At 47.8% G+C, this 25,265-nt stretch overlaps 1 protein-coding gene across 3 annotated transcripts in view; it reads right to left on the bottom strand.

Moving 5' to 3' along the window:
• Window positions 1–25,265, bottom strand: part of CPAMD8 (C3 and PZP like alpha-2-macroglobulin domain containing 8) — a 99,906-nt gene that overhangs the window by 46,610 nt on the left and 28,031 nt on the right. For all 3 annotated transcript variants that reach the window (XR_006342590.1, XM_043911078.1, XM_043911077.1), the window contains exons 14-20: window positions 18,460–18,643; window positions 16,613–16,785; window positions 15,877–16,026; window positions 15,341–15,502; window positions 13,284–13,426; window positions 9,629–9,691; window positions 6,324–6,555 (exon numbers count right to left, since the gene is read on the bottom strand). Coding sequence is in view for 2 of the 3 variants with exons in the window: in XM_043911078.1 (XP_043767013.1) it covers window positions 6,324–6,555; window positions 9,629–9,691; window positions 13,284–13,426; window positions 15,341–15,502; window positions 15,877–16,026; window positions 16,613–16,785; window positions 18,460–18,643 (1,107 nt within the window). In the remaining variant the exon portion in view is untranslated. The remainder of the gene's footprint in view (window positions 1–6,323; window positions 6,556–9,628; window positions 9,692–13,283; window positions 13,427–15,340; window positions 15,503–15,876; window positions 16,027–16,612; window positions 16,786–18,459; window positions 18,644–25,265) is intronic.

Below are 25,265 nucleotides of genomic sequence, written 5' to 3'. Positions count from 1 at the left end.
TTCCAGCCAACAAGCCAGCCACCAGGGCATGATCAGAGCTGAAATGGGTACCTGGGGGCCTGCCTGCAGTCCAGGAGAGAGCTTCCATCAGGGGCCATCCTGTGATTAGGAACCAGCCTACACTTACTCCAGCTTTTTGAAACTGGAATCCTGCTCCTCCCAACCACATGTGCTCAGCCACTCAGTCATGTCCAGCTCTCTATCTTTGGGACCCCATGGACTGTAGCCCGCCAGGCTCCTCTGTCCATGGGAGTCTCCAGGCAAGAATACTGGAGTGGGTTGCCATGTCCTTCTTCCCAACACAGGGGTTGAACTGCTTCTCCTGCATCTCATCTCCTGCCTTAGCAGGCAGATTCTTTACCGTTGAGCAGTGCGAAGTTCCCTCCCAATGATAAACTACATAAGAAGGATGAATGAAGGCTTCCCGGGTGGTCCAGTGGTTAAGAATCTGCCTTGCAACGCAAAGGACACCAGGTCCATCCCTGGTCCAGGAAGATCCCACACGCTGCTGGGCATTTAGCCTCTGTACCACACTACTGAACCCACTCACCTAGACCCTATGCTTTGCAACAGGAGTGGCCACCACAGGGAGAAGCCTTCACATTGCATCTAGAGAGTAGTTCCCACTGGCCATGACGAGAAAAAGCCTGCACACAACAATGAAGATTCGGCACAGCCAAAAAAAAAAAAATGGATGAATGACAAAGGTCTGGGTCTGGGGGCCCTGCTCCCAGCTTATTGCCCTGAGCCCTTCACCTGTCTTCCTTGGCCCCCTCCGGGCCACCCACAGCCACTGCCGTGGTTGCTGCTGCAGTGGTTCTCCCTCAGACTAACGCACAAGCCTCCTCCTTCTTTCCTGCTTTCCCAACCAGAGCCTAAAATCCAGCCGGACTGTGTCACAGGCAGCTCTTGGGACAGACCAACCTGCCTTCTGCCCCTGTCACTTGTGTATACTGTCCCCTCTGCAGGGATGCCCTTCCAGGCCCAGTGCTCAGCTTAAACATCGCCCGAAGACTTCTCTGCATTCAGAGAAGCCAACCCTTCCCAGGGTTTTCTTGATTCCCTGTAGGCATATAATTTTTTTTTTTTGGCTATACCACACAGCATAGGCTTGAGAGATCTCAGTTCCTGGACCAGGGATCAAACCTGTGCCCCCTGCAGTGGAAGCATAGAGTCCTAACCACTGGACCACTGGGCAATTCCCGACACTTAATGCTAACACAGATCTGCCCCTCAGTCCCTGGGGGACCTTGAACATAATGCTTCTCTGAGCTTCCCAGACGGGAATGATACCAGTAGGGACAAAGTAAGTGATTAAATAGTTAATCCCACTAGGGGACTGTAAGCAGAAAAAATACAGGAGACCCCGTAAGTTAACAATTACTCATGAAAGTAGGGTTGCTTAACCACAAAACCAAGCAGACTTGCTTAGCCGCAAAAGCAGGCAACAGAAGCACAAGACACGCCCCCAAACAATAAAACATGTGGCGTGAAACCCACATCCTGCCCAGCGAGCTCACTAAGTCAGGACATGCTCTCCGCACACATGAAAAAACAACAATTTGTGGACCCAGCTCGACCATTTAGGGACAAGAAAACTCCCCTGCCCAGCCTGAAGGAGGAGCTGATGATGGAAGCATGACGTTTACTTAAAGACGACAAAGACTTCTTCGCCCCCTCCCCACTTTCCTTTGATTATGAAACTGGAACCCAGTAAGTCCTTGAGGCATGGCACTCTCTTCTCTGCCTGCTTGTAAGCCTCACAAGCATCCTATTCTAGTAAGTCACTTCTTATCTATCACTTCACCTCTCACTGAATTCTTTCTGCACTGAGACATAAAGGGCTATGCTACTGGAGCTCCTCAGAGTCCCCACAATGACATCAAACCATTTCAGTTCCATCACGGTTCCTCCTTTCTCAGCCCATTTGTGCACTGGATAACAATACAGGTAAAACCATCCACCCAGCGCCGGACACAGAGATGTGTGCCCAAGAAAACCGAGTCAGCAGTGTCAGAAGTCCAGGCTGAGCTCAGGCAGACCTCATGTCCTGGCATTCGGGTCTTCAGATTCCTGTACAAAGCCTGACAAACCTCGGAGACCTGGGTGATTGCTTTTGAGTGAATGAATTAGAATCACTAACATTTTACACCTGGGAATTCCTTTCTGGTAGCCTCTGGGTGTTCCATTTCTATTCTAGACCTGTGCAGACCATTTTTTTTCCTACTTGGAATTTTCTTTCCATTAAAGACCCAAGAGAGGAGACATTTCTATGTGACAGTACATGATGTGTGGTTGTTCCATAGAGTCAAATAAGCATCAGAAAGCCAAATGCAAATACCAGGCTCAAAACTGGGCCATGCCAGGCGGAGGGCATGGGAGGGGTCCTTAACTGGCCTCGAGGCTATTATAAGGCATTCCATGCAGTAAGTTCTTGGGTTGATTTAACTATTCAGTGGAGGTATAACATTTACAAAGGAAAAAAGGAACAAAGGATTTCATGTAAGTTCAAGGTCACCCTTTGAGCCAAGACTCAGACTCAGAACAATGTAGTCCCCACTCTGGACCAGGCTAGGAAATGGCTCTGACACAGCATCTATGATCAGACTCACAAAGGAGTCTGAAACCTGCTCCCTCCCCGTGCCCCAGAGCAGCCTCTGCGGGCATTGGGGGTGGGGAGCAGGCAGGTAGATCTCTCACAGCCAGATAAGGAAACAGAGACAAAGCAGCCTAGTGAATGGAAACACCAAGCTGAAGTCCAGAGGGTCTTCTGGAGACAGTGAGGCAAGGATGTGCTGAAACTGTAGCTGAGGTATGGGAGTTCTGCCAGCCTCCCACTCAGGACTTCCATCCCCAGCAGTCTTGACACCTTTCAGGTAGCAAATTCCAATCACTCCAGAAAGCCTTGTTTTTCAGGAAAAGTGGGTAGTGGTTGGATAAAATCTCTTGGTTTCTGGTGACCTTGGCCTGGGGCTGCAACTCACATCTCTGCTCTTGGTGGGGAATGTGTCAGCAGCCTTGGGAGGCCCCATTCACATGGGTAGGGCCAGCATGAGGTCAGCTGCCTCCCTGGGCTGGCTAGGGTGAGGCTGAGACCTACAGCCCCACCTCCATGCTGACCTGCAGAGAGCAGGCTTGCTCCCCAGCTGGACCCCGGGCCCTGCCCCCAACTCACTCGTCCATCCAACTGTAGCTTCAGCTCCCAATCCCCATCCCTGTGGGTTGCCCCTAACCCTAGGAGCCCCCCTCCCCTCTCTTCCTCCCACTCACCAGCCGATGTCCAGGCTGAGATGGTTAACGAAGGATTACAGAGGTGGAGGAGGACGCCCCTGCCCTCTTGTAGCCACACTGAGGCTCAGCCCCCAAACGCTCCTTCCCTATCCCGCCTCCACCTGATCCTGGTCCTCAAGACTCCCTCCACACTGTCTGCCATCTCTCCTCATCATCAGGGTCTGAAACCACCAAGCCCACCTCCTTGGGGTAGTGGTTATGGGTTGAATTGTATCCCTCCAGTAAGATATGTTGAAGTCCAGGCACTTCCCTGGTGGTCAAGTGGCTAAGACTCTGCTCCCAATGCAGGGGGCCTGGGTTCGATCCCTGGTCAGGGAATTAGATTTCCACATGCTGCACTAAGAGATCCTGCATGCCAAAACTAAAGAATCCACATGTGTGTGCGCTCAGTCACATCTAATTCTTTGCAACCCCATGGACTATAGCCCTCCAGGCTCCCCTGTCCACGGGATTCTTCAGGCAAGAATTCTGGAGTGGGTTGACATTTCCTCCTCCAGGGGATCTTCCCACCCCAGGGATAGAACCCGAGTCTCTGATGTCTCCTGCATTGGCAGGCAGATTCTTTATCACTGAGCCACCAGGGAAGCCCAAAGAACCCAAACGCCACAACAGAAAGATCCCTCACGTTGCAACTAAGGCCTGGCACAGCCAAGTAAATAAATTTTTTTAAAAAGTATGTTGAAGTACTAACCTCGGTACCTGTAAATGTGACCTCACTAGGAACTATGGTCTCAGCAGATGTCATCAAGTTCCAAGGAGGTCATGGCATCAAGCCAGCAATGCGGGAGACCAAGGTTCGATCCCTGGATTGGGACGATCCCCTGGAGAAGGGAATGGCAACCCACTCCAATATTGTTGCCTGAAGAATTCCATGGACAGAGGAACCTGGCAGGCTACAGGCCAGGGGATTAAAGAGAGTTGGATACAACTGGGTGACTAACACTTTCACTTTTTCTAATCCAACAAGACAGGGGCTCTTTTTGGAGGAAATTTGGACACAGAGTCTGTGCAGAGAAGGAGGATGATGTAAAGACACACAGCAAGAAGCCCATGGGAAGACTGAGGCAGAGACTTGAACAAGGCCACCACAAGCTAAGAGAATGCCACGGATTGTGGGCAGCTCCCAGAAGCCAGGAGAGAGGTCGGGGACAGACCATCCCTCAGAGCCTCCTTCTGGAGGAAGCCAGCCCTGTTCATACTTTGACCTTGGACTCCAGCCTCCAGAACTGTGAAAGAATACATTTCCCTTGTTTTAAGCGCCCAGTTTCTGCTACTTTGTTACAGTGGCCACAAGAAACTGATATAGTAGCCTTTCCACCTCCTCTGAGAAGGAGTCACCTCCCCTCCCACTGTATGCACCCTGCAGGCCCTAGGACTGGGAGAGTTGGAATAGCACCAACAAGGTCCATGGGACATCCACAATCACCATTCTTAGCAGCTATATGGACCAACCCACTTACCCCTTTAACCACCGTTAAGACTCCTATCTGCTTGACATTTGTAGAAACTGACATACCAACAGGTGGAATAACGTGGACAAGGTCAATCAGTTTTTTTCAGTAGAAATTGAGATTCAGAGTGCCTGCTCTGGGCCCACCAGGATTCCTCACTTCTGTGCTGGGGTCGGCACATGTGTGCATGCTACGTCGCTTCAGTCAAGTCCAACTCTTTGTGACCCTATATACTGCCCCCTACAGGCTCCTCTGTCCGTGCGGCTTCTCCAGGCAAGAAAACTGGAGCGGGTTGCCATGCCCTCCTCCAGGGATCTTCCCAACCCAGGGATTGATCCCATGTCTGTTATATCTCCTGCACTGGCAGATGGGTTCGTTACCACTGGCCCCACCTGGGAGGCCCACAACCTGACCTAAATCCAATCCATCACCTGTTTCTGTGAGGCCAGGGAGCTAAGAATGGTTTTTACGTTGTTGTTTTTTTTTTTAATGATTAGGATGAAGAAGGGAAGCTTTAAAAAAAATAATAATAATGATATTGGGACCTCCCTCATGGTCCAGTGTTTAAGAATCCACCAGATGTCCAGGTGGCACTGGTGGGAAAGAATCCTCCTGCCAATGCAGGAGATGCCAGAGACATAGGTTCAGTCCCTGGGTGGGGAAGATCCCCTGGAGTAGGAAATGGCAACCCATTCCAGTGTTCTTGCCTGGAAAATTCCATGGACAGAGAAGCCTGGCGAGCTACAGTCCATGGGGCCACAGAGTCAGCCATAAGTGAGCACACATACATACATGCATGTTGCAATGCAGGGGACACGGGTTCTACCCCTGGTCAGGGACCTAAGATCCCATGGGCTGAGGAGTAGCTAAGCCCACAACTATAGAGTCCATCAGCTGCAGTGAAAGATCCCACATAATGCAATGAAGACTCTGCATATGGCAACTAAGACCCAACATAGCCAAATAAATAAATTAAAAAGAATTACATTCTGTGATGCATGAAAGTTAAATGAAACTCAAATTTCAAGTATCCAGAAATAAAGATTTATGGGAACACGGCCAGGCCCATTCATGGGCGTGTTATCTGTGACTGCCTTCCCGCACAACGGCCAAGTGTAGCAACTGCAACACGGACCCTCTGGCTGGCAAAGATTGAAATATTTACTATCTAGCCCTTTACAGAGAAGGTTTGCTGACCCCTGACTCCATGTCATTACATATGACACTCATCCACCCAAAGCCCCAAGGGGCCTGGAGTCAAGGACAGTGGCTCCATCTCATCTGTCAACCTCCAGCCCCACCATGCACTCCCACCCACAACCTGCCCAGGTTTAGATGGCGGGTGAAGCAGTACTTGATCCATCCAGCCCCTGCTTTGCTAATATTACAGATGCTAACCCCACAGCCCCCCTAGATGACTGCACCTCCCCCTGCCTACCCAACATCACAGGTACTGTGCCCCTCATACCCATCCCCCTCCACAACTCTCCCTGCCTCCTGACATCAAGGATGCCGCCCCCTTCCCGCCTCCCCCGCCAGCTGATAATGGGAAAGGCTGTTTACAGAGGACGGGTCTGGTACCTCAGAACAGGTGTCCATGTAGTTGTAGATGCTGAGTGGGATCTTGGCCTGTTCCCCACGGACCACATAGGGGGGCAGCGTGAAGTCTACGAAGAAAGGCTTGAAGGTCTTCAGCAGAGTGGGCTCAGCAATGCCCAGGCCCCTCCCGGGGGACAGACCCACTGCCTCGCCCACCCAGCTGGTGATGGAGTCGGGGACCTGCACGCTGAGTGTCTCCTCGCCAGACGGATCACTGTGGAAAAAAGGGCAGCCATGAGCTGTTATCCGGAGCTGTGAGGCAGCAGCCCAGCAGGATCTGAGGAATCTAGCAACATGGCCTTGGGTTTCAGGGAGATGCCTGGCTGTTCCTCTCTCCTCTACCTGAACTCTCCATCCCCTTCCCAGAAGCTGGACCCAGGTGGCCTCACTGGGTGATGGGACACTGCCCTGCAGGATCTGGGCATCCATCCTTGCCTCTGTGAAGGTCACAGGTTGTCACCATGGCAACAATTCAAGCTCAGCGTCTTCCATCTGGAAAAATTTTCATCAGCTCCGGATGGTCTTAGCCAACTGTTCTGTGTAAGCCGAATGCCAGCCAGCCAACCAGCCACCCACCCTGGGGAACATCCATGCTCCCTGGCCTGGCCTCCCTGTCCCATCCACTCCTGTGGAGCCCTGCTCCCGGTCTGTGTGACTTTTCAAGCCTGCTGAGGCCATTATAAAAGCTTCACCTGGGATTAAGGAGAGCAAATCAGTAATCAAAGTCTCCCCAAAAAGGGAAGCACTGGATGTGATGGCTTCACTGGTAAATTCTATTCAACGTTTAAAGAACTCTTGTGCACTGCTGGTGGGAATGTCAAATGGTGCAACCACAGTGGAAAACCATATGGTGATTTCTCAAAATATTAAATACAGAATTACCATAAGATCCAGCAACTCCACTTCCGGGTGTATACCCCAAAGAATTGAAAACAGGGTCTCAAAGAAATATTTGCACACCAATATTCAAAGAAGGATTATTCATAATAACCAAAAGGTGGAAGCAACCTACATGTCAACCAAAGGCTGAATGGATACACAAAATGTGGTCCGTCCAGCGACTTCCTTGATGGTCCAGCGGTCAAGATTCTGAGCTTCCATTGTGGGTAGCCTGGGTTCCATACCCAGTTGGAGAACTAAGATCCCACAAGGTGCACAGTGAGACCATTAAAAAAAAATTTTTTTTTTAAAGGGGTCCATCCATACAGTAGAATGTTATTCAGCCTTAAGAAGAAAGGAAATTCTGATACATGCCACAGTGTGGATGCACTTTGAGAACATCATGCTAAGTGAAATGAGCCAGACACAAAACAACAAATGTTGTATGATTCCAAGTATATGAGGCCCCTAGAGCAGTAAGAGTCACAGGGACAAAAAGAAGAGTGGATGCCAGGGCCTGGAAGGAGGGAGGGGTGGGAATTAGTATTTAATGGGCACATCGTTTCAGCTTTGTGCGATGAGAAGCGTTTTGGGGATGGGTGGTGGTAATGGTAGCACAATGATATAAATGCTCTTAACGCCACTGGGCTGCACACCTAAAAACAATTAAGATGGTAAATTTTATGTTAATGTTATTTTACAAATTTTAAAAATTAGAAAAAAAAAGAGCTAACTAATCCTTGCCTGGGCCCAGCAAGAACCTCCTCCTTAGTCTCAGATCCACACTCTCCGACTCACCCTTGCTCAAGCCAACAAAGGGAGAGAGAGCCCCTCCAATGCCAAATGCCTCCCAGCAACTCTCTGGGGCTCTCCACACCTACCATCACAGCCCACTCGGCCTTCACACTCCCTGCCTCATCCTCTTAGCCCCTTCTGCCTCTCCGAAGCCCCAACTCTTGCCCACATGGGGCCCACCTCCTGGACTCCTTTACGCCTTTCTTGTTTATCCTGTGGGATTCAGCTTGGGCTCCACCTGCCCTGGGAGTCTCTCCAGCTTCCCTGAAGGGTCCCTGCACTTCCTCCCAAGCCCCGGTCCCAGCTCTCCATGAGAACCCTGGCCCTCCTGAAGCATGAAGGCTTTAAGGGCATAAAACATAAATTCTATGAGTGAGGGGACTCTCTCTGCCTTGTTCAGGTGCCATTCTTGGCACCAAAACACTACTCACTGCCTAACACAGCACCCTAAACACAGAAAGTAGATACGTTTCTACTTTGTGTACATCTCTGATGATGGACAGACGGCACATCTTCAATATGGACTCCCATTACAAAATGCAATAACCAGCAACCTGGGCTTCCCTGGTGGTCCAATGGGTAAGGATCCACCTGCCAATTTCAGGGAACATAGGTTCGAGCCCTACGTCGGGAAGATCCCTAGTTTGGGAAGATCCCACAGGCCATGGGGCAACTAAGCTCGTGTATCACAACTACTGAGCCCAAGCACCTGGACCCTGCGTTGTGCAACAAGAGAAGCGGTCACAACGAGAAGCCTGCACTGCGACTAGAGAGTAACCCTCTTGCAGCAACAGAGACCCAGCCAAAAATAAATAATAATAATAAAACTTTTTTTAAAAATCAGCATCTGTCCTGACCAGCAGGGAAGACTGCCCATAATGGGGACACACACATCAGTGAGGGCTGCCTGAGAAACCCCCGATGTGCGCTTGGTCCTGTGCTAAGCATGTGCCTTGGCATCTCATGCTGAGAAGGGGACCCCAGCTCAGCAGTAGGTCCACCCACTGGCCCCTGAGGTCTGAACTTTCATGCCTAACTGGTTTCCCAGAGCAGGTCACCACTACCTTCTGACTCTAAGCATCGAAAGAAAATGCTTAGTGTCACTGGTGTTCTGACACTAAACACTGAAAGAAAAAAACCAATTGCAACTGGCAAGAATTTGGCAGAGCGCTGCTGCTTCAAGGCAAGTGGAAAGAGAAAACAATGTAGAAAGGAAATGTGCTGAGAAAAGCAGCCTGTTTGGCGGGCAGGAGCCCAAGTCCCCTGAGGAGTGAGGAGGGGGAGGGTAGGTGGGTGGAACTGAGTTCATGTTTCAGGGAACTGTAATCATTTTAATGAGCTCGTTATATAAACACAGTGGATAGAGTTACCCCAAGAGGGAGTTGTAAGAGGCATGAAGCCCTCGCATTTCATATTTCATGGGCAGATGTCCGAGGCTGCACTGGGATTTGGGGCTGACTTCATAGCTTTGAGTTTTATGTGTTAGAAAAGGATGCCCAATGGCTTACTCAGATGTTGGTGTCCAATCTCCAGGCAAACCCACTGGGAACAATCTTTCATGAGTGCCTTGAGTCAGCCCACAAAGGCAGTGAAGGAAAGAAATCTTACTGTACCTGATGTTGAGACAGTGCCAAACCCATGTTTCAGGGAAGAAGGTTCTTTTCCTCTTCTCTGCTCTACGAAAATTTTTTTAAAAAGAAATGATTAAAGTTCCATAACTTTAATTCTGTTACTTGGTAAGTTAACATTCTACTTGATTAGGCTATAATATGTTCATTCTCTCACCCAACACGTCAATATGCTACACGGTTTATTTAATTCTCTTACCTGGAAAGGTTAGCATTCTACTTTACAAGGACATGATGTGTTGTTAATTCTTTCACCTTGCAGAATTTTAGTCAACATTCTACTTGATTACAGTTAGAAAAGTGAGGCATCGAAGGCTTGGCAGAGTCTTGCTAAAATGACAGTGGCGCCTCACACACTGAACTTGGAAGGTAAGAAGGGCCACAGGGACCACCCCGCATCCTCTCCTTTGTTAATATCCCTCCCTGGGTTTGCCACGTTTTTCTGCATCACTACATGGAACTTTTCCCTCTCCCTCACTTCCTCTGTGCTTTCATTTTTCAGTTTCTTTTTTTTAATTAAAGGATACTTGATGCTGTGTACATTTAGATTCTGGTGTACATCAAGTGATTCAATTATACATGTGTGTGTGTGTATTCTTTTTCACATGCTTTCATTCTTGGTTTATCCTCAGAAGCCTCAGAGCCCATATTCCTCAGGGACTGTCCTATTCTTTAAAAAATAATATTAATAAGCCCTACCTGACATTTGGCAAATCTTCTCGAGATTAAAAATGCTCATAATCCCTTTCAACTTGCCTCTCTGAGAGATGAACACTGAAATTAACCACAGACCCATGTGCAAAGACAGTGTGGTTAACTGCAGCACTGTGAGAATTAACTAACAGCCAGAATCTTCATCAATAGGGCATTTGGTTAACCAAATGATAGTACACAACAGAATATTACATGTCAGTGAAAAGGGGTGAGGTAGGCACGTATGTACCGATATGGAACGGTCTCTAAGGTTTATTGTTGACCTAAAAAAGGAAGGTAGAGAACAGTATTATAGTATCCTCCCATTGTGTGTGGTTTTTTTTTAAAGTCCTGTGTATACACTTTGGAAAAGACCCTGATGCTGGGAAAGACTGGAAGCAAAAGGAGAAGAGGGCAGCAGAGCATAAAACGGTTGGATAGCATCACTGACTCAATGGACAGGAACTTGAGCAAACTCCAGGAGATAGTGGAGGACAGGGAAGGCTGGTGTGCTGCAGTCCGTGGGGTTGCAGAGAGTCAGACACGATTTAGCGACTGAACAACAAATTTGCACAGAAAATTTCTAGAAGGATAGTTAAGGAATTAGTAACCATTTTTGCCTCTTAGAAGGGAAAGGAGGATATACCCTTTCATACTCTTTGAAAAAGGAATACACCCTTTGTATATATGAAAGGATACACCCTTTCATGCTCATTGAAAAAAGTTTAACCACATGCATAAGAAAAATACCTTGTCTTCAGAATAAGGATGCATTGTGTGTGTTAGTCACTCAGTCATGTCTGACTCTTTGCGACCCCATGGACTATGCCCGGCCAGGCTCCTCTGTCCATAGGATTCTCCAGGCAAGAATACTAGAGTGGGCTGCCATTCCCTTCTCCAGGAAGGATGCATTATCCTTACAAAAAGGCATAGACACTTGCTTTTTAAGGCCTTTATTATGCCTTTCTGCACTGGAATTTACAATTGCCTCTGTGGTTTGGGGTTTAGAGGCTGCTGGCAGACCCACTCCAGGCCAAGTTCTCAGGAGGCATGCACATGGGAGGCTCCAGTTGCCAGAGAAGTGTCTGGCTGAGGGATGCCCAGGAGCCAATATTCCACCTCCCTCACTCAACCACATCTTGGAAATGCCTTTGCGTGGCTCCAGCATTCCGTAGGGGGAGCCTGATCTGTCCATGCCATGATGTGGAGTTGGAAAACTAGGACCCTCGTGGGGTTATCAGACTCCTGCTAACTGTGTGACTCGGGCAGGAAGAAGCTGGAGGGTGCAGGTACCCAGGAACCACTGCAGAGGAGGCTAGGGGATTGGGAAGGCTCAATCCTTCCCAAGGATTTGGGATTGGGGCAGAAAGGGTTTGAAGGAAAAAGACTATCATGGATAGCCAACCGCCCTCCCCAGGGCAGATCCTCTCGGTCACTTCTGGCTCAGAGCAAGGACTGAGGAGTCTGCGGGCCACCCTCAAGGTCTCCAAAGAGACCCAGTTACTGAGGCACTGATGACCACCAGACCCCATCCCTGGCCCACTTGGTTCTGGGCCTCTCATTGGATAAGCTGGCAAGAGAGGGTGCATCCAAGGCCTGCCTCGCCTTTCCCAGCTTCTGCACCCTTACATCCAGAGGGGGAGAGAGGGGGCAAGGTCTGCAAAACACCCTCTCCCTTCCCTAGTTGGCTGGCTGCGACCTGGAGCTGAGGAGCTAGTGGGAGAGGCAGAGAGAACAAAGAAGGTGGGAAAGAAGACAGTGAGTGATGGAGGAACAAAAGAGGGGTACAAAGGGAGAGACGTGAGAGAAGAGGAAATATCACCTCCCAAGAAACAAAGCTTTCCACGAGACAACAGACAAAGCCACAAGTCCCAGAGGCAGATGGGAACTCTTTTCTCTCAGTAATTGATAAGTTAGCAAACAGACAAGGAAACAAACATGAGCAAGGATATGGAGGATTTGGGTACCACTGTCAAAAGTGCACATAGAGACTCCTATACCCAATGACAGGGGTTTGGATATTCTTTTCAAGTAGATGTGAGCATTTACAAAAACTGACCATATAGCCAGTCTCTAAAACAAAAACCAGGCAATGGATATCATACAGACCACGTTTGTGGGCCACAAGGGATATCATACAGACAATGTTCATTGGCCACACTGCCCATCTGACCCACATTTATGAAATACATAAAGGTAGTAATTTTTTTAATTACTTGAAAATTGAAAACATACCTGGGCAAGTCACAACTCAAAAAGGTAACTGTTCCACAAGTTACAACCTATTTGGAACCAAACAATAATGGAAACACTTCCTAGCACAATTTAGATGCAGCCAAAGCAATACTCTGAGGAAAATTCATAACCTTCAAAAGGCTTAAATGCTTGAGTTAAAATAAAAAAGGCTGAAAAACTAATTACTTGGGTGTCTAACTTCAAAAGATAAAGAGTCAGAGGGGAAAGGGGAAGAGAGAGGAAGCAAAGGAAGGAGGGAATGGTGGGAGGGAGAAAGGGGAGTAGAAAGAAGTTTCTAAGCAGAGTCTCGGAATGAGAGGACCAAACTCCAACTACCCACCCTGCCCCAATTCTGTCCCCAGGCAGAGCTACCCCCCTGTTACACCTTCTTCTCTCTTCTACACCCCCACACCCCCAACCTCAAGCACGTGGCTGGGGGTGAGAACTGTGGGGGAGAAGAGTCAAAGTGCTTAGTGCTCCAACCTGCTGGGCCAGTAGAGATTCTGGCTCCCTGGGGACACTGGACAATGTCTGAAGATGGTTTGGGTTGTCACACCCAGAAGAAGGGGGCTGTTATTGGCATCTGGTTGGTGGAGATCAAGGATGCTGCTCCGTACTCTATGGTACACAGGATGGTCCCACCACAGAAAATGACCCAGCCTCAAATGTCAACATGAGTTTAGACAACCCTGCTCAAAGTGATGGCAATTACCTGGGGGGCTGTCTGGAGGACACTGCTGCCATCAGGCTCCCTGTGTGGGGCTGGAAGGCGGGGACAGCCTCATCAGTGTACAAGCCGCCATCCTGCCGGTGGTTTAGGCTCACAAGATCTGTCATCACCACCAGTCCTGTTTCCTAGGCAACAGACAACGCCCAGACCCACAGTGGGGAAGTGGATATGGTGGCTCCAGAAGCCACTGGCCCAACACCACTGCTGCGTGGCCCTGGGGGAGTCAGTCCTCTCTCTAGGCTTGGTGACATGGACTAAGAGGGACCTGAGACCGGGTGACCATCCAGGGCACACCAGAGTTGGGGTCAGAATGTCTGTGGTCTAGGCTCAGAAGGCCACATCTCTTAGGATTCTATTTATATGAACTGTCTAAAACCATGGGCAGATCAGTGGTTGCCAAGGGCTGGGGGAGGGTGGATGGGGTGTGACTGTTGATGGGGACGGGATCTTCTTTCGGGGTGATGAAGATGTTCTGGAGCTAGATAGAGGTGCTGGCTTGCACAACACTGTGAGTGTACTAAATGCCGCTGAATTGTTCACTTTAAGATGGGTTAATTGTGGCTTCCCTGGCAGTCCAGTGGTTAAGACTCTGTGCTTCCAATGCAGTGTGGCACAGGTCTGAACCCTGGTCAGGGAACTAAGATCCTATGTGATGTCCAGCACAGCCAAAAAATAAAGAAAGAATAAATTTTTTTAAATGGGTTAAATGTCTGCTATGTAAATTTCACTTCAATTTATAACAAATCAATTGGTACAGTGCCTAACCAGACCCAGAACCAATGACTGTGAGTTTCAGTTATTACTATTGTAATATACATATGTATTTAATGGGCTTCCCAGGTAGCTCAGCAGTAAAGAATCCACCAGCAATGCAGGAGATGCCATTTGATCTCTGGGTTGGGAAGATCCCCTGGAGGAGGGCATGGCAACCCACTCCAGTGTTCTTTCCTGGAGAATTCCATGGACAGAGGAGCCTGGTGACCTACAGTCTATAGGGTTGCAAAGAGTCAGACACAACTGCAACAACTGAGCAAACATGCATGCACACATTTGACATAGCAAAATGTTTACTGTGGCACCAAGGTGGTGGATCTACAGGTGTTTACTAACTTACTCAACTTTTTATATTTTTGAAAAATTTCCATAATAAAAATGGGAGGAAAAGGATGCCTTTTTTTCTGTTTTGGCTGTGCCATGCAGTTTGCAGGATCTTAGTTCCCCAACCAGGAATTAAACCTGGGCCCTCAGCAGTGAAAGTTTGGAGTCCTAACCACTGGACCACCAAGGAATTCTCAAAGATGCCTTTTAAATTATTTAAAAATGGGGATGAAAAGTGCCCTCATGCATTCAAGTGGAGACCACCAGAATGCTCATGTGGGCTGAAATGATGCTTGGGTATACTGCACCCCTAGCAGCTCCCCGGTCCCTGGAGCCAGGAAGGAAGGGGATGGATGTGAGCTATAAATGTCAGCAAGGGTAAGGCTGCCACATGACAACCCAGCACCCACACACATCGTGAAGGTTTGCATGCATGCTAAGTCTGCTTCTGTCGTGTCCGACTCTGCAACCCTGTGGACTGTGGCCTGCTAGGCTCCTCTGTCCATGGATTTCCCAGGGAAGAAAACTGGACTTGGTTGCCATTTCCTCCTCCTGGAGATCTTCCCGATCCAGGGATCAAACCCACATCTCCATGTGTCCTGCACTGGCAGGCGGGTTCTTTACCACTCGCGCCACCTGGGAAGCCCTTGTGAAGGTTTTCCTTCCACCAAAGCACTTTCAAGGTCATGGCTCCAGAACGATGTTCTAGTTTGCTCCAGAACAAAGTTGAAGTTATCAATGAACACTCATTCTGCTCTCATCTGTTTTGCAAATTGGGAAGGTCTGCCTCCAAGCTTCCACTGGGGAGAATCAAAAAGATTCTGCAGCACTCAGAGTTTGGAAACTTCCACCCTGACCCAGCTCTGTACCCCGAGACTCTTTGTTTCAGAGGAAGAAGAGCTCAGAAGGGGACGATGGGGTTCAAGACCACCTCTCCTTACAGCGAAGGCAAACCCGGAGTCCTTGGTGACGCCCCCGGGCCACAGGAAGACAGAGGAGCGCCGACGTCGTCGGGCCATGAGCCCAGTCCACCAGAAGGGTCCATCCTCCCTGGACACTCCAAAGATATCGGAAACATCATAATCTTCCAATTCCCGGAAAACCTACAGGCAAAGGGCGACAGGGACTGGTCAAATGAGGGTTTCTTTTCAACCCCAACTGTTCTGGCACACTCCCATCTCAATCTCCTCTCACATGGATCACTGGGAGTCAATCTTAGAGGAGACAGGAGTTCGGGCATTAACCCATTTTAAAGATGGGCAAACTGGGGCTGAAGAGGTGGGACCCGGACAATGTCCCATTGGATTTGACTCCAAGATCTTTCAACTATACCCAAGCAACAAGAGGGGTGGGGTTTGCTGAGAATGAACCCAGCGGAGAGAGAGTATTTGGGTTTATATGGATTGTGTTCAGTTAATGAAAAGGAAGAGACCTCCATGCAGGTGCCAGAATGTATCATCTGAGGGCCCCAGTTCACCTGGGCAGGAGTCAGCCGAAACCCAGACCTGAGCAGGTAAACGCTCTTGTCAACTGCAGCAACACACACACAGCTGCCCCTTGCAGCCTTGAGCCGCAGGTCGATGACTTCCCCGGGTTGGGTCTCATTTGCTGAATATGTCAGTGAAACCTGGACCCAAACACAGCAGAAGAATCAGGAACTTGGCCAAACTCTCCAGACCCACCCACCCTTTCCACCCTCCGAGGAGAGTCAGGACCCTGGCTTTGCCACCCCGGTGAGGACAAGGGTAGAGGGCTGGGTGACAAGAACTAGGCTGGTACAACTGGCACATTCCGTGCAGAAGATGGGAGTGGGGAGGGGTGGGGAGATGTGTGGCGGCAGAGGACATGTTGCAGCCAGTTTTGGAAGGTACATGGTCAGGGCACAGGAGGCTGAACCAGGTTTGGGGGACCTAAGTGGTGTCCCTTAGGTCTGGAGCCCAGCAGGGACAGAGAACAGCTGCCCACTTGTCCTGTGTGTATGAATGCAATCCCATCTGGGTGACTTCTGGAGGATCTCCCAGTCAAGATGCAACTTAGATTTCCTTTATTCCTGAAGGTAGGACAGTCCTTACAAGTCCTGCCTGTCACATCACCTGGAGTCTGACTGGTGACTGTCCACAGTCCGCCCCAGCCTTGACACCCTGGAGCCTCCACCCCCGATGACACTTACCTGTCCTCCTCTCCCTCCCCCAGTTTGGTTCCCAGTACTCTACCTGGTTTTCAAAGAAGGTCTCCACAGTAAACTGGAGGCTGTCGGCCACCCCTTCTCCATTCTCTCTGACGTAGAAGACCAGCAGGCGGCCAAGGGGGACCATGCTGGGGGTCACGGCCAGCTGGAGAGAGGTCATGCACACGCTGACCTCTGTTGCTGGGGCTGGAGGAGGCTCTAAGATAAGCGAGGAGAGACATGAAAATGCAGCATCTCACAGTAGGATCAGCAATGTCCCAGTTGCCCGGCTTTACCACGGGGGTTACCATGGGGTGTAGCATGAGGAGGTGCCAGCCCAGGCCAGGCCCAGGGCAAGTACTCCATGGAAACTCACGTTCCCTGTTATTTCACCCAGAAAGGATGATAAACCCAGGAGGATGCGGGTGCACAATGTCAAATGCCCTGATCAGGCCAGTGGTTCTCAGCCAGGGCAATGCTGATTGCCAGAGGACATTTGATCATTTTTGTTGTCACAGCTTGGGGATTTTACTGGCATCTAGTGGGCAGGAGCCAGGGATGCTATTCAACACCCTAAAATGCATAGAACAGCTCCACAGAGAATAACCTGGCCCCAAACATAGTAGGTCTGAGGGTAAGAAAGTGGCTTAGAATCAGAGAGACTCTGTTTGCCTGTCTCCCTATCGATCATCTGTCTATCCACCCAACCGTCCATTCACCCATCTGTGACTTTATCTATCCATCCATCTATCCATTTATTTATTGATGCTTCTATTTATCTATCCATGAAACTATTCATCCATGACTATCCATCCATAAATTTATCTATTGATGATTCTATTTATCTATCCATGAAACTACTCACCCATCCTTGACTATCCATTCACCTATCAATTTACCTATTGATGATTCTATTTATCTATCCATGAAACTACTCACCCATCCATGACTATCCATTCACCTATCAATTTATCTATTGATGATTCTATACATGAACCTATTTATCTACTTACCTACTTATCCATCCATGGGGTCAGAAAGAGCAACTTTCACTTTTACTTTCACTTTTTCATCCATCCATGACGCTATCATCCATCTATCTATCAATTTATCTATTGATGATTCTATACATGCATCTATTTATCTACTTATCCATCCATGGGGTCAGAAAGAGCAACTTTGACTTTTACTTTCACTTTTTCATCCATCCATAACTCTATCATTCATCTATCAATTGATCTATTGATGGTTCTATCTATGAATCTATCATCATCTATCTCAGTGATTCTTACCCAGGAGTCACTTTCCCCCCAGAAACACTGGCAATATCAGGAGACATTTCAGGTTGTCATACTGAGTGTAGGTGGATTGCCACTGGCATCTAACGGGTGGAGATCAGGGATGTTGCTTAGCACCCTAGAGTGCACAGCACGGCCCCCACCACAAAGAATACCCTGCAAGTGTCCATGGTCCTTAGTTTGGGGATCCTGCTTTGGGCAGAGAGGCTGTAAAGAGGAGAGGGATGGGAAGACCCAGGGGAGAAGATGGGTCTTGTGAGGAGCATGTGGCATCAAGGAAAGCAGGGAGAAGGACTCCTTAATGGGGAGTCAGTCTGGGCAAAAGCAGAAGGGGGTTGACAGAAGGCAGCATGGCATAGTGTGGACCTGCTCAGGGGCCCAGCCCATGGCGGCCTCAAGAGAAGTTGCCTCCAGCAGCTGGTCACTGCCCACCCTCCTGGTCCCAGTCCAGCCTTGCCTGGGGTGTGTGCCCTTCGCCCTGAAGCAGGCTCCCCTCCTGGATGCATTCTGCTTACCATGCCTTGCTGGGATGCCCATCCCAGTCTCAATGGTTCAGAAGGAAGAACAGGAACCTCCAGCCTGGGGATGAGCTCACCTGTCTCAGAAAGGTGCATTAGGCGAATGGGTTTCTCCAGGGCTGCCCGCTTGCTTCTCTGCTGGGTGATGTGGGCAGGCTGCTGGCCTGAGAGCACGATGTTGCCCCTCGCAGCCACCTCGTAGTACAGGGTGAAATTGCAGGGACACGTGGACTTCACAGGGAAATAGGCATCCTCCCCAACCTGTGGGAGACATGCAAGCATGGGGGGCCCCTGCCTGGCACCCACAGAACAGCACCAACGTCACAGCTCACCCGAGGGAGAAGCCCACTCTGGGGCCACAAGGAGGCCAGTGCTGCAGAGGAGCACTGGCCTCAGAGCAGAACGCTCAGTATCTGTCCCTGGCTGTGACTACATCATCACAGCCACCCCAGCTGACGCTCTGAAAATGGAACTGTGGTGTGGGTGAAATGTCATAAGGGCATGGAAGCTCTCAGGGAGGACAGTGTAGTAAGTAGCTGAACCTAGCCTCCAAAGAGGTCTGGCCTTTGGCCACTGCTCCTGGGGCTGATCTCGAAGGCCTTGAAATGTTCTGCCTGATGAGTCTTTGTTTATCTAGGGTCTGGGACCACACCAGATGCTAACAACATAATTTATGGTGGGGACCTTGGGGCACACTATACAAGTTTGACCTACAGAAGGATTAAGACTGGGACCAGCCAGGCAGGTAGTCAACCATGTCTATATGACTGACCCCCAACAAAAACCCTGGACACTGAGGCTCAGGTGAGCACCCTTGGTGGGCAGTACACCATGTGTGTAGGCACACATCATTACTGGCAAAGTAACACTGTCCTCGACTCTGTGGGGAGAGGACAACTGGAAGTTCACATTCAGAACTCATCTGGCCCCTGCCTTAGGATCCTCTTGCCTTGCCTGATTTTAGTCTGTATCATTCACTGTATTAAACTGTAACTGTGAGTATGACAGCTTTCAGAGATTCTGTGAATCCCTCTAGAGACTAAAGAAACTGAAGGTGATTTGAGGACCCTCAAATTCAGCAACGGGTATCAGGTAGGGGGATGGTCGTGGGGACTATTCCCTAACTTCACAGGTGCAAGTGCTGGCAGTGGGCTGAAACTTCTCACTGATACTGAATACTTCTCACTGAAACTATACACTGATGAGCCGGGTTCTATCATAATCCCCAAGTTTCCAGAGGGGGGAAACTGAAGCTTGGTCCATTTTCAACATTAGTGAGTTATAGGAAGAGGATTCAAACCCCAAAGGGCAGAAGCCAGTGCCCCATGCTTAACCTCCAAGCTGCCCTCATTCTTTGTGTTACAGCCAAAGTCTCCCAAGTCCTGTGACCTCCCCAAGGGCTTAGAGTATGACCATATCCAACACTGAGGCAACAAGCTGCATGAGAAGTCTTCCTCTGGGTCTTTGCCCCAGAGGTTCCCTCATATGCTCTATGATTTACAATTCATGACTCTCCCCAAACATCTGGGCCACCCTGAATGCTCAGAGGAGGGGTGGTGAGTGGTGAGTATCATTCTTGCTGTGGGTCCTTAAGTAAGTCATTTCACCTCTCTGATCCTCAGTTTCCCCATCTGTAACATAAGGTTATATCTCCTGGAGAGAAGGTCCTGAGGATCCAATGAGATGATAAATGCATTAATGAATATATTATTCTCAACAGAACCTGTTCACTGTGAGTGGTTAATAAATGTCATTCTACCTCCCACTGGAGAAAAGAACTTACCTGTTTAAGGAGCTGGCCCAGAGGTGCTCCCACAGCCAAATTTGGGGAATTGGAACAGCAGAAAGAAAAGTGAACCTTTCAAGAATGTCAGGTTCATGAAAGAAAAGGAAAGATTGAGAAACCATCAGACTGGAGGAGAGGAAGTGCAATGCAAGATCCTGCATGGGATCCTGAACCAAAAAAAAAAAAAAAAGGAATCCCTGGAAAAACTAGGGAAATCAAAGTAAAGTCCAGAGTTTAGCTAATAGCCATCTCTAGTGCTCATTTCTTAGTTTCAACAATTGTACCATGGTTTGTACATGAGATGATAACATTAGAAGGAAGTGTGAGTGGCCTTTTTTGCCAAAATGCAAAGGCTGATTCTAAAATTCATATGGAAATGCAAAGGATCCAGCATTAACCAAAACAATCTTGTAAAAAGAACAAAGTTGTAAAACTCACACTTGCCAATTTCAAAAATCATCTTCAAGGCACTGTGGTCCTGGCATAATGACAGACATACAGATCAATAGGATAGAACTGAGAGTCCAGAAATAATCTTCTATGGCAAACTGATTCTCAACAAGGGTGCCAAGATCACTTGATGAGGAAAGAACAGTCTTTCCCACAGATGATTCTGGAACAACTAGATCTCCAAATGCAAAAAATGAAGTTGAACCCTACCCTCACACCATATAAAAAAATTAACTCAAATGGTTCAAAGACTTAAATGTAAGAGCTAAAACTATAAAACTCTTAGAAGAAAGCATAGAGGTAAACTTTCATGACCTTGGATTTGGTAATGGTGTCTTTGAGATAGGCAAACACCAACACACAAAAGAAAAATAACAAATAAATTGGATTTCACCAAAAGTTAAAAATCTTTGTTGCATCAAAGGACACTATCAGGAAAGTGAAAAGACAACACACGGAATGGGAGAAAATACTTTCATGTCATATATCTGATAAGGGTGGATATCCAAAATATATAAATTACTCTCACAAAAACAAAAAGCAAACAACACTTAAAAAATTTAAAACACTAGGGGAAGCTAGAGGGAGGATATAGAGGGACTCTCTGCACTCTATGAGTAACTCTTCTGTAAGTCTAAAATTATTTAAAAATTTGAAAAAGAAAAAAAGGAATATGATGGTAACTGATTATAACATAGTGGATACTTTTTTAGAAGTATATAAGAAGTATATAAGACAGTGGAAGTGAGAAATAGATTTAAGGGACTAGATCTGATAGACAGAGTGCCTGATGAACCATGGATGGAAGTTTGTGACCTTGTACAGGAGACAGGGAGCAAGACCATCCCCACGAAAAAGAAGTGCAAAAAAGCAAAATGGCTGTCTGAGGAGGCCTTACAAATAGCTGTGAGAAGAGAAGTGAAAAGCAAAGGAGAAAAGGAAAGATATTCCCATTTGAATGCAGAGTTCCAAAGAATAGCAAGGAGAGATAAGAAAGCCTTCCTCACAAGTGCTCGGGCCTGGTGCACTGGGAAGACCCAGAGGGATCGGGTAGGGAGGGAGGTGGGAGGGGGGATCGGGATGGGGAATACATGTAAATCCATGGCTGATTCATGTCAGTGTATGACAAAAACCACTACAATATTGTAAAGTAATTAGCCTCCAACTAATACAAATAAATGGAAAAAAAAAAAAAAAGAAAGCCTTCCTCAGTGATCAATGCAAAGAAATAGAGGAAAACAATAGAATGGGAAAGACTAGAGATCTCTTCAAGAAAATTAGAGATACCAAGGAAACTTTTCATGCAAAAGATGGGCTCAATAAAGGACAAAAATGGTATGGACCTGACAGAAGCAGAAGATATTAAGAAGAGGTGGCAAGAATACACAGAAGAACTGTACAAAAAAAGATCTTCACAACCCAGATATTCACGATGGTGTGATCACTCACCTAGAGCCAGATATCCTGGAATGTGAAGTCAAGTGGGCCTTAGGAAGCATCACTATGAACAAAGCTAGTGGAGGCGATGGAATTCTAGTTGAGCTATTTCAAATCCTAAAAGATGATGCTGTGAAAGTGCTGCACTCAATATGTCATCAAATTTGGAGAACTCAGCAGGGGCCACAGGACTGGAAAAGGTCAGTTTTCATTCCAATCCCAAAGAAAGGCAATGCCAAAGAATGCTCAAACTACTGCACAATTGCATTCATCTCACATGCTAGCAAAGTAATGCTCAAAATTCTCCAAGCCACTAAGTGAACCATGAACTTCCAGATGTTCAAGCTGGTTTTAGAAAAGGCAGAGGAACCAGAAATCAAACTGCCAACATCTGCTGGATCATTGAAAAAGCAAGAGAGTTCCAGAAAAACATCTATTTCTGCTTTATTGATTGCTCCAAAGCTTTTGACTGTGTGGATCACACTAAACTGTGGAAAATTCTGAAAGAGATGGGAATACCAGACCAACTGATCTGCCTCTTGAGAAACCTGCATGCAGGTCAGGAAACAACAGTTAGAACTGGACATAGAACAACAGACTGGTTCCAAATAGGAAAAGGAGTACGTCAAGGCTGTATATTGTCACCCTGCTTATTTAACTTATATGCAGAGTACATCATGAGAAACGCTGGGCTGGAAGAACTACAAGCTGGAATCAAGATTGATGGGAGAAATATCAATAAGCTCAGATATGCAGATGACACCACCCTTATGGCAGAAAGTGAAGAAGAACTAAAGAGCCTCTTGATGAAAGTAAAAGGGGAGAGTGAAAAAGTTGGCTTAAAGCCCAACATTCAGAAAACTAAGATCATGGCATCCGGTCCCATCACTTCATGGCAAATAGATGGGGAAACAATGAAAATAGTGACAGCCTTTATTTTGGGGGGCTCCAAAGTCACTGCAGATGGTGATTGCAGCCATGAAATTAAAAGACGCTTGCTCCTTGGAAGAAAAGTTATGACCTACCTAGACAGCATATTAAAAAGCAGAGACATTACTTTGTCAACAAAGGTCCGTCTAGTCAAGGCTATGGTTTTTCCAGTGGTCATGTATGGATGTGAGAGTTGGACTATAAGAAAGCTGAGCGCAGAAGAATTGATGCTTTTGAACTGTGGTGTTGGAGAAGACTCTTGAGAGTCCCTTGGCCTGCAAGAAGATCCAATCAGTCCATTCTAAAGGTGTTCACTGGAAGTCCTGGGTGTTCATTGGAAGGACTGATGTGGAAGCTGAAATTCCAATACTTCGGCCACCTGATGCGAAGAGCTGACTCATTGGAAAAGACCCTGATGCTGGGAAAGATTGAGGGCAGGAGAAGGGGACGACAGAGGATTAGAGGGTTGGATGGCATCACTGACTCAATGGACATGGTTTGGGTAAACTCCGGGAGTTGGTGATGGACAGGGAGGCCTGGCGTGCTACGGTTCATGGGGTAACAAATAGTCGGACACAACTGAGCAACTGAACTGAAGACGATAGGCACTCTAAAAACAATCACACAACTAAAATACTGGTGGAGAAAGTTTTTTACAGAGGAATGCCACCTAGTAAGTGCAAAAAGGATGCAAGAATCATAATAAATGCATAAATCAGAATCTTTATATGAAGCCCCAAAGTGATAACTGATTACAGCAAGAATCATCAAAGATGTTAAAGGCGGGACTTCCTTGGCAGTCCAATAGTTAAGACTGTGTGCTTCCACTGCAGGAGGCATGGATTTGATCCCTGGAAGGGGAACTAAGATCCTGCATGCCATAAGACACACCCCACTCCAAAAAAAGATGAAAAAAGCATTGGGCAAAATGTTGCTGAGGGTCAGAACACTGTGGCAGGGGCCTCAGAGTGTCACCCAGATTATTTATTAGCCTCGTCTGCAGAAGGAAAGAGCTGGTAGGAACTAGACTGGAACCAAGGATAAGATCAGCTTCAGCAAGGGTGGGGCTGCCCAAAACTCTGCCTTCTGATACAACAAAAGTAGCATGTACATAGTAATATTACCAAAACAATGCTTCAACCCGAATCTCATTCAGAGTGTGGGATAATCTACAAGACCACAGGCTTGGATTCTTTACAAAAGTCACAGTGATGAAAAGGTTCCAGCTCAGGAGTGATTACAGACACAGAAAAGCAAATGCAACATATAAATTGATCCTGAATAAAATACGTGCACACACACACAGGTGAATACACACAAGCATGTATACACATGCACACTCACACACGGATGCACAGGACTATGCAGACAAGCATGGGTGTGAATCCACACTATAGACAAACTATATCTTGAGGACACCTTTGAAAATCTGACGATTGCCGATGAATTAAATAACATGATTGAGTTAATACAATTTTCTTAGATAGAATGACTGAAAAAGAATGTCTTTAAGACTCAAGAATTTAAGAGGGAAGTATCAAGATATCTGCAACTTACTTTCAAATGCTGCAGCCAAAAAAAGTAGAGAGAAATGGATGAATGGGTGAGTGAACGGATGGGTAGATGGATGGGTAGGTAGAAGATGGGTGGATGGATGGATGGGTGGGTGGGAAGATGAAAGGATGGGTGGGTGAGAAGATGAGAGGATGGGTGGATGGGTGGACAGATGGATAGATGGGTGAGCAGGTGGATGGATGGATAGGTGGGTGAGTGGATGGGTGGGTAGATGGATGGAGCAAAATATCAATTCATAAATCTAGGTGGAGGGCACATGGTTATTACACTATTTTTTTCTATTTCTCTCTAAATTTGTAAATATCTTCCTTATAATGACACCCAAACAAAAGTCCGCTCCAGTTTGAGACGTTGGGGAAAAAACAAGGAAAGAGCACAAACTTTTTTCTTCTTCTCATGAACTAACCCCACGGCGTCAGAGTCGCCCTGAAAAACTGGGGTGACAGAACCCGTTTGCAGAGCCACTCCTTGCTGCACACCCCTCGGGGCTGGAGGAAAGGAAGAGGACCCGACACAGCCTGGATTGAACCAGGCGCAGCCACTCGCGCCTCAAGTTCACACTCAGGGCCCCTCCTTGACCGTCTGGGACAGGGGGAGTGGGCGCCTGCTGATCTGACTCAGGCAAGACAGAGGTGTCCCTCCCAGGGGGCTGTCTGAGCAGCCCTGCCAAGTCCTTGCCTACTGGGAACATGGGTCCCGGCAGCT

Source organism: Cervus elaphus, chromosome 9, assembly GCF_910594005.1.
Source record: "Cervus elaphus chromosome 9, mCerEla1.1, whole genome shotgun sequence".
Classification (NCBI taxonomy): Eukaryota; Metazoa; Chordata; class Mammalia; order Artiodactyla; family Cervidae; genus Cervus; species Cervus elaphus.
Note: the sequence above shows the minus strand (reverse complement) of the source record. Positions and strands in the feature narration are given on the sequence as shown.